The sequence below is a fragment of the Musa acuminata genome, chromosome BXJ2-5, assembly GCF_036884655.1.
Source record: "Musa acuminata AAA Group cultivar baxijiao chromosome BXJ2-5, Cavendish_Baxijiao_AAA, whole genome shotgun sequence".
NCBI lineage: Eukaryota > Viridiplantae > Streptophyta > Magnoliopsida > Zingiberales > Musaceae > Musa > Musa acuminata.
In genome coordinates this window covers 10,839,974-10,850,029 of record NC_088342.1, presented here as the reverse complement: position 1 = coordinate 10,850,029, position 10,056 = coordinate 10,839,974, and the positions used below count along the sequence as shown (strand labels likewise).

General features: G+C 40.0%; 1 protein-coding gene across 1 annotated transcript; it reads right to left on the bottom strand.

Moving 5' to 3' along the window:
• Window positions 1–160: 160 nt before the first annotated feature.
• LOC103985095 (salt tolerance receptor-like cytoplasmic kinase 1) lies at window positions 161–1,629 on the bottom strand. The gene is made up of 2 exons (XM_009402706.3): window positions 1,106–1,629; window positions 161–1,001 (listed from the first exon to the last, which is right to left on the bottom strand). The coding sequence occupies exons 1-2, from the start codon at window positions 1,557–1,559 to the stop codon at window positions 310–312; spliced, it is 1,146 nt and encodes a 381-aa protein (XP_009400981.3). The 5' UTR covers window positions 1,560–1,629; the 3' UTR covers window positions 161–309.
• Between the last annotated feature and the right edge of the window lie 8,427 nt (window positions 1,630–10,056).

Sequence of the window (10,056 nt, the reverse complement as noted above, 5' to 3'; positions counted from 1 at the left end):
AGGTATCTAAGATTGACGTTTATACATAATTGACTACAACCAGTGGTGATTGCCGACAACGACAGGAAATGAGGCAACGAGGAGGCCACACCTGCGACGTGCCAACCAAGTTGTTTCCAAGGAGAAGAGAGGAGGCGAGTGTAAGGCACAGAAAAGACAAAAAAAGTCAAACGGGAATATGCTGACTTCAACTGCGTAGTATACATACAATATTTTTCCACCTATTTCCTACGTGTAGTCGACGTTGTATAAAGTTGAGACGACGAAAGGCACGAATCAGAACGGCGTTTCTTTTCTATTGTTTGACTTCTACGACATGTCGCTCTTGCCGTCGGATTTTGACGCAACGGCTGCGATGGAAGACGTCGCCGCGTCCCGCAGCATCCTGACCACCTCCGCCATCGAGGGGCGGAGGCCAGGGTTGTCCCCGACGCACATGGCCGCCACCGCCGCCGCCGCCTTCGCCTCCCCGGCGTCGTACTTGCTGCCCAGCCTGGCGTCCACCGCCTCCGCCGCTCGCCCCTCCGGGTCCCGCAGCACCGGGCCCACCTCCGCCGTCAGCCGCTGCCGCTCCCTCTCCGAGTCGAACGCCTCCGCGCCCGTCACCAGTTCTAGCAGCAGCACGCCGAAGCTGTACACGTCGTTCTTCTTGGAGACCATCCCGGAGCGGAGGTAGTAAGGATCGACGTAGCCGGGGGAGCCCACCACCATGGCGTCGGCGGAGCGCGGCGGCGCCACCGCCGCCGAGAAGCCCACCCGGGCCGACCCGAAGTCGCACAGCTTCGCCTGCAGCCGCCCGTCGAGGAGCACGTTCGCGGCCTTGACGTCGCCGTGCACGACCTGGGGGTCGCACCCCTCGTGTAGGTAGTCGAGCGCCTGCGCCACCTGGTACGCGATCGTCATCCGTCGCGCCCACGGCAGCACCTCCCCGCCGCCGCCGTGGAGCTTCTCGTGGAGACTGCCGTTGGGCACGTACTCGAACACCAACACGCCTTCTTCTTCTGCGATTGGGAAGGGAAACCATGAACGAATCATCAAACACGTTGAAAGCGTCGAGAGAATGAGAGAGAAGAAGATGAGATGGGCGGCGGGCAGAGGCACGAACCGCGGTCGTCGCAGTAACCGAGGAGGCGAACGATGTGGGGGTGGCGGAGGCGGAGAAGAACGTCGAGCTCCTGGCGGAAGGCCCGGTAGAGGCGCTCGCTGGGGTGGTGGAGCTTGAGTGCGCCGAGGGAGGCGTCCCCGAGGCGGGCGAGGTAGACGGTGCTGGACCCGCCCTCGCCGATCACGGCGGCGGCCGCAAACTTCCCGGTGAGCGACTCAATCTCCGCCCACCCGAACCGCCAAACGGCCGTCCCCTTTTCCTTCTCCTTCTCCTGCTCCGTCTCGGTCTCCGGTCCGTCGGCGACGCGACCGAGCTCCAAGTCGTCCAAGTCGCAACACGAGTAGCAGAGCGGTATCCTCCACCTGCGGAACATCCTAACGCAGGCGAAGGAAAGAAAGATAATAGACGAGAAGACGGCGGCCAACACGAGGCTTATGAGCAAGGCGAGATGCATCGTGAAGAGAGGGCACAAAAGAAGAGGCCGATGAGAGGGAGTAATAGAGGAGAGTGGCAGTGGGAGTATATATATTGATAGAGAGCTACACACTTCATCCAATCGAATTGATATGGTGGTCACATTGGAATAATGAAAGAGAGAGAGAGAGAGAGAGGGAAGGGTATGAAGGATAGAGTGATGGGCAGTGGTGACGATAATTAAAGCTTCATGTGATGAATAATTATCTTTCAGTGATGATCAACTTTTGCTGTAGAGTTAGAAACAAACAATCACAATCACAATCAAATCATAAAGAAGCAAGCTGGAATTAAAATCGAATCGATAGCATGATTTATATTGGTTTCAAATCAAATTATAAACCTTTGGTTCACAATTAATATATATAAAATTTTTTATTATTTTAAACTATTCTGATTCTGATTCTGATTCCGAAATCAATCTTTATAGGGTTGGATTATAATTATCAAAATATAATAATTAAAATTATAGATTCAGAATCTCAACGTCAATTCCGGAATCAGCATAAGGTCTGAGTACATATTATATGTCGAATAATCTGTGAGGGAATGAATCCATCGAAGAAACACAGGTCCAACCACTGCCATTTCTTTAAACTCTTTGGTACAAAGAGACAGCAGACGAGAGCAGGGTTTGTACTTCAATGTTCTTTCCTCTGCATTCCCAAGGAAGGAGCGAACGATTAGGTGTCTGCAAATGCAGTACATTATTCATCGGAAGACAGTGTGATCCTGGCATGATCGAATCTACTGGTGCAATAGAATGAATCCCTGCATCTGTAACCTTATGTGAGCAGTTGAGAGAACATACGTGAACAAGAGTGAGAAGCTCTGCATATTTATTATAGTAGACAGAGAGCATATGAAGCTGGAAATCTTTCGATAAAACCAGCAAACAATGTCTAATTTCTTACAAGATGATGATGTCTGCAGAGTAGAGTCAACAGCCAAAAGAACATGTCTTCCTTGAGGTCAAACAAATGTTGTCTGCACCTACCTAGTCAACGCTCCATGCTTCCTATAGAACAGAGAAGATATATATATCATCCTGGATATGTTAAAGAGGTAGGTACCATACGAACAATGCTTCCTAGAAAAAGCTTGTTAGGGTGATTAATCAATCACTAGAATATATGTCATATCTATTGGCTTAACCTTTGATTTGAATCCGGATCTGCCAAGGAAGAATGTAAGGTTCAAATGCAGATCCCATTCCTAATAATTGCATCAGATTTTGTGCACAGTATCGAATCGAGATTGAAGATTGATATGCTAATCTAATAACATTATTGGGTAGAATGTCATGCATCTTCTCTGCCAATTAAAGACTGATGATACGTAGATCCTAATCATAAATATTCAATAATTCCTGATATATGTCATGTTAGAAACCAATATTCTTGGAATCAAATATGATATACTAAATCTTTTCTAATGAAAGTCCATGACATACAATATTATTTTTGCTCATGAGATATTAAGTATCAAAATAATCTTTTTTGATAGTACAACTCTTATAATAACTTGTTTATAGTCTAAAATAGATTTTTTACATGAAAAATGGGATGTCGAATTAGAAATGACCAAATTCTTTTTATTCATCCGAAAGAAAAACAATCTTTTTTGGGGTGCATGCAAAGGAGAAAAATGAATGTATGTAGCATCTACGTATACAACTTTCATGACTTGACATATCTAAATCAAAATAAACACATAAGAAAGATAGATGCAAGAAGTTTCGGAAGGTGTTGATATTTTTCTTCTGGTAGGAAGCAGTGTATACTTTTTAATTGATACTATACGAGAGGTGTCCGCGACAGACAGGAAGAACATATTCCTGTCTCCCGTGCACAATAATTTAAAGCAAGAAGAACTTATTCCTGGCACGCACCTACGTGCTTCCGATTTAGAGAACATATGGGGACTCCCACTGACACCGAGAAGCTCAAATTAGGATAACATATGGGAATCAGTGTTGTGATGGCTGATAGGCTGCTTTGAAGGACAACCTCTTCGACTTGTTGTTGATGGATAACATGTAATGTAATGGGGGCTAAATCAGCTGAACGAAGTCTAAATTCAAATCAACAAGATCACTCACTGCATGGGGGCTTCATTCTGCTGATAAGAAACTTGTAGGAAGGATTAGTAGGCTGTGGAGTGGTGAAATATCGATCAAATTGAGATTAAAAAAAAATATTAGAAAGGCATAGAACAAACATAGGTATTTTAATATGATTTGACACAAACGTCATTCCTATCCTATGCAGAGAAAACCTAAAGAATTTGTCCCAATACGTAACAATAATATCATAATTCTAAAATTATCCTTATCGATCAAAAGTTGACGAATGTTGGCCATAATTAACTTCGGTTCCTCTCTTCGGTACGATCGCTACAATAAACACAATGCTCGATCGATGACCAAAGGTCACACCGGAGAAGATGTGACATCGGAGACGAGGATGAGAAACTTTGGTAGTGGGAGATATCTCTCATGAGAAATTAGTTTGGCAAGTCTCATAGTCCCACATCGAGAAAATCAGACTTGTTGTCTCATATTGGAACTATAAATAAGGGTCTGAGCTTTGAAGTCAGATGCATCACAAGTGGCACCACAAGAAAAACCTAAGTGTTTGCTTTGGTTTAAGTCCATACTCAGTTAAATAGTTTAGACTTATAGTTTGGTTTTTCTTGTTTAGTATTTTCAGGTGTTTTATAGCCTAGGAACATCTTCCTAAGGCATTTGTAATTGTCACTCTTTTGCAGTAGTAATTTGCTCCTCTTTCGTCCGTGGATGTAGGTCAAAGTCAATTGACCGAACCACGTATATCTGGTGTTCTTGTCTCGCTTTTATTCTTTCTGTTTTATTGTCTTGTTGGGTTGTCAAAATTACCTTGTGGTAAATTTCCTAGGGCTAGCTCTAACAAACTGGTATCAGAGCTTGGTTTCGGGATCTTTTGGCAACGATGACAATAACAAAGATTGTTATCGAGAAATTCGACAGAAATGTCAACTTCGGCTTGTGGCAACTCAAGATGGAGGTCATTCTGGTTCAAGATGGAGTTGATTTGGTACTACAGGGAGTCGAGAGCATTCCAGATGATATGTCAAAAGAAGAGCTTGCGGGTGTGGATAAAAAGGCCCGATCAAGCATCATTCTAAATCTCTCTAACGAGGTTTTACGGGAGGTAGCTACGGAGACTACGACTAAGAGCATGTGGGACAAGTTTAAAGCCTTGTACATGAAGAGGACAGTGGAGAATCGTCTCTACTTGAAGCAAGAGTCTGTATATGCTTCGGATGATTGAAGGTACATCTATACTCTCGCATCTTGATAAGTTTGATTCTTTAGTTATGGATTTGGAGAATATAGATGCAAAAATTGATGATGAGGATAAGGCTTTGTTACTCTTGTGTTCTCTTCCCCAATCTTTTAAGCATTTCCGTGATACTTTGATTTATGAAAAAGAAACAGTTTTGTATCAAGAAATTAAATCTGCACTGAAATCTAAGGAGCAAATAGACAGGAATATCACTGGGGAAAGTAGAGAGAATCAGGCTGAGGGTCTGGTTGTTAGGGGGAGAATGGATAAAAGAGAATTTGATAGTAGTAGATCTAAATCTAGATCTAAATCTAGACATAGAAATTTGGAATGCAGATATTGTCATAAAATGGGGCACATTAAATCTGATTGCTTTAAATTAAAAAATAAATTAAAACAAAAGGAAAAATTTATTGATAAAACTACTGAATCCACTGAAGTTAGTGTAGCAACTGATGAGATTGTTGGAAATATTTTTTCTGCTATTGATGACAGGATGAGGTCTAAAAATGAATGGATTTTAGATTCGGGTTGTTCTTATCACATGTGTCCCAATAGGGATTTGTTTTCCATATATGAATCTTGTAATGGTGGAATTGTTTTAATGGGCAATAATGTCGCATGTGATGTTGTTGGTAGAGGCACAATCCGAATTAAAATGCATGATGGTATTGTGAGGACGCTCACTAATGTTAGACATGTTCCTGATTTAAAAAAGAATCTCATCTCTTTAGGCACCCTAGAGGCCCTTGGGTGTAAATACACAACTGAAGGTGGAGTTATGAAAATTTCTAAAAGTGCTCTTATTGTTATGAAAGCTTGTAGGTCTGGTAGCTTGTATATTCTGTAGGGAACTACTGTCACAGGTTCGGTTGCAGTTTCGTCATTATCATTGTCTGATTCTGACATCACCAAATTATGGCATATGCGTTTGGGTCATATGAGCGAAAAAGGTTTGAGCATATTGAGCGAAAGGGGTCTACTTTGCGGACAGAGTACTGGGCCACTTGATTTTTGTGAACACTGCATTTTTGGAAAGCAGAAAAGAGTTAGCTTCACTTCTCCGGCAGTTCACAAAACGAAAAGTACTCTTGACTATATTCATTCAGACCTTTGGGGTCCAGCTCATGTTCAGTCTAAGGGTGGTGCTAGGTATATGTTGACTTTCATTGACGATTATTCCAGGAAAGTTTGGGTTTATTTTTTGAAGCATAAAAATGATGTTTTTCTAACCTTTAAACAATGGAAGACTTTGATTGAGAAACAAACAGGTAAACATATTAAGCAGCTTCGAACAGATAATGGCATGGAATTTTGTGAATGTGACTTTAATGAATTTTGCAAAAATGAAGGAATCGTTCGGCATCGCACTATTAGGATGACGCCTCAGCAAAATGGTGTGGCCGAACGTATGAACAGAACACTCTTGGAGAGAGCAAGGTGTATGATCTCAAATGCAGGGTTGACAAAGGACTTTTGGGCAGAGGCGATTAATATGGCCTATTACATTGTCAACCGCGCTCCTTCTGCAGTACTTAACTTTAAAACTCCGGAGGAAGTTTGGTCAGGTACTCCTACTGATTACTCTGATTTAAAAATTTTTGGGTGTCCAGCATACATGCATGTAAATGAAGGAAAATTAGAGCCTCGAGCTAAAAAATGTATTTTCTTTGGGTATGCTTCTGGGGTGAAAGGATACAGATTATGGTGTTCTGATCCCAAATCCCCAAAATTTGTAATCAGTAGAGATGTTACTTTTGATGAATTGTCTATGTTATCTTCTAAAGAGGATTCTACTAGTTGTACAAATGATAGTGCGCAGAAGCTTATGGAGCTTGAGATTGGTAGTTCAGATTCTTTTAAGTCGAACTCTTCTACTCAAAGAATGCCAGTAGGTGGTCCCGAGTCTACTGACGCAGATGATCCAGAGGAAGAGCAATATTCCATAGCCAAGATAGACCACAGAGAAATATTCGACCACCACAAAGATATGCAAATTTGGTTGCATATGCTTTGTCTGTTGCAAAAGAGACAAGTGAAGTTGGTGAGCATACTTCCTACTCAGATGCAGTTTCTTGTGATAATTCTGCTAAGTGGTTGATTGCGATGAATGAAGAAATTGAGTCTCTCCATCGGAATAGAACTTGAGATCTTGTGAAGCCGCCTTCGGATAAGAAAATTGTTGGATACAAATGGGATATCATTGCTGAGGGAAAGGTCCTTGTTTAGAAAATTCATACGAAGGACAATCCAGTTGATATGCTTATGAAGCCTCTTCTGGTTTACAAGTTCAAGCAGTGCTTCGACTTGGTTGGTGTTCATTGTTGGTGATTACCCGTTGGGGCTTTTATGAAGAAGGTGGAGCAAGTTTTGTTGGGACATGCCAAGGTGGAGATTTGTTGGTTTGGCAAGTCTCATAGTCCCACATCGGGAAAATCAGACTTGTTGTCTTGTATTGGAACTATAAATAAGGGTCTGAGCTTTGAAGTCATATGCACCACAAGTGGCACCACAAGAAAAACCTAAGTGTTTGTTTTGGTTTAAGTCCATACTCAGTTAAATAGTTTGGACTTATAGTTTGGTTTTTCTTGTTTAGTATTTTCGGGTGTTTTATGGCCTAGGAATATCTTCCTAAGGCATTTGTAATTGTCCCTCTTTTGCAATAGTAATTTGCTCCTCTTTCGTCTGTGGATGTAGGTCAAAGTCAAAAGTGGAGTAGGTCAAGATTGACCGAACCACTCTAAATCTCGGTTTGCATTTTCTTTGAGTATTTTACCTTCACTGCAAACTTCTCAATAGCTTACTGCCCTCTACGATTTTACGAACGAGTTTCAAGGTTCAGACGTAAATATGCGTTTAGACGTAAATATGCGTTTAGACATAAATCTGCGTTTAGACGTAAATCGGCTTTCCTCGTACAATCATCATATTTCAGTTTACGTTTACGTTTTGATTTCAATCATAACTGTTTACTGCCTTCTGCGATCTTACAAATAAGTTTCTAAGTTCAGAATTTTCCGAATCTGCGTTTAGACGTAAATCGGCTTTTCTCGTACGATCATCGTATTTCAGTTTACGTTTACGTTTTGATTTCAATCATAACTGCTTACTGCCTTCTGCAATCTTACGAACAAGTTTCTAAGTTCAGAACTTTCTAAATCTGCACTTAGACGTAAATCGTTTTTTATCGAACGAACGCAGCTTTCGTTTTAATCGCAGAAAGTTTTTCGCTGCACTAATTCACCCCCCCCCCTCTTTGTGCTCTCGATCCTAACAATTGGTATCAGAGCCCGGTATTTCTCATTTCGGACTTACACCCGAGAGAAATGGCTCTTCATGGCTTTCAAGAGGGCTTTTCGATTTTTCGTCCACCGTTGTTTAACGGATTGGACTACACCTATTGGAAGACCCGAATGAGGATCTTTCTTATTTCTATGGATGTTGAACTTTGGAATCTTGTCGAAAACGGTTTTTCAAAGTCTTCTCTTCCAATGATCGAATGGTCGGATTTAGAGAAGAAGCATTTTTCTGTAAACGCAAAGGCTAAGAATGCCTTATTTTGCGCTTTGGACAAAAATGAGTTCAATCGGGTTTCTTTGTGCGAAACGGCTTTCGATATTTGGCGCACTCTTGAAATCACGCACGAGGGAACTAGTAGAGTCAAAGACTCGAAAGTTAATACTTTACTGCATGATTTCGAGCTTTTTCAAATGAAGCCAAGCGAAACCATTGGTGACATGTACACCCGTTTTACGGATGTCGTCAATGGTTTAAGAGCTCTTGGCAAATGTTTTTTGAATTCTGAACTTGTTAACAAGATTTTGCGTTCTCTTTCTAAGAAGTGGGATTCAAAAGTAACGGCTTTACAAGAAACAAAAGATTTAAATATTTTTTCACTTAGAACTAATTGGTTCATTGATCACATATGAAATGACGTGCAATGCACGTGAAGAACTTGAGAACCACCTTCCAAAGAACAGGAAGGATTTGGGACATAGAACATTTGAAGACCACTCGAGCATAAGCTCAAGTGATGGTGAACTTAAACTACAAATGAAACAAAAATTAAAAAGTAAAAAGAACGGAACTACTTACTTTGAACGCAAGAAGAAGAACAAAAATTGGGATGAATCGAGCTCCTCCGAAGACGATGAGAAAATCAACAAAGGCGAGGTGGCAAACTATGTCTTTACGCCTTTCAACGTTGAGGTAATCAAAATGCCTTTAATTTACTTTGAAATTACATGATGCTTTTCATAAAGCATTTTTCTTTTTTATTTAATTTTCTTGAAAATTGCATGTTTAATAATTTTATAATGAAAATACAAACAATTAGGAATCATGCTTATCATTCTAGTAATTTTGAAAATAATCATGAAAATTATATGTTTATGATAAACAAAATGATTTTGATTAAAAATACCTTATGAAATTATGCTATATGTGGTTGAGAAGTAATAATGTGTATCATGTTGATTTCCATTGTTATTTCTCGATTTTGAGTATATGAAATCATGTTTAATTAATGAGTATATAATTTTGAAATTATGTATGATGATTCTTGATATTTATGGATTATCGATTTTCATGATAATAACAGTGGCTTTAAAAAAATTGATGCATGTTTTCATAAATGAAAAGGCATGCTAACATGAAATCGACCACTTAAAATGAAACACTTAAAAATTGAAAAAATATATTATCAATGAAATCATGAATCTATTTATGTTATAAATTTTGTGAGCCATAAAAATGATTTTGATGATTTAAATTTGAAATGAGTTTTATCAAAATCATGATCTTGATTTATCAAATTGAATGAATTGAAAATGAATTATGATTTTTCTCTTGAATGATTATGACTTGTATTCCTTGTATTCATGATATGATTTTTATGCAATTATTTGTATTCATGAAATATTTATCTCATCACCCAATTATTTCTTTTCAATATTCCTCAAGTGATGATATGAATGCATGAGATATTCATGAATTTATTTTGATGTATGCAAATGAGAAGTTTCGATCATGCATGGTAGGATGCAATGTGACAAATTAATACCATGATGATTTGAAATATTTATGATTTGGAATGATGCATATGCTTTTTATTATGATAATGTATGATGTGTATCATGAATACTTTAAATG

Excerpts from the sequence above, each read along its gene's own strand:
- LOC103985095 (XM_009402706.3), bottom strand. The coding sequence starts at position 1,559 with ATGCATCTCGCCTTGCTCATAAGCCTCGTGTTGGCCGCCGTCTTCTCG. Across the intron at positions 1,002-1,105 it reads CGGTTACTGCGACGACCGCG|AAGAAGAAGGCGTGTTGGTG; the intron begins GTTCGTGCCTCT and ends TCCCAATCGCAG.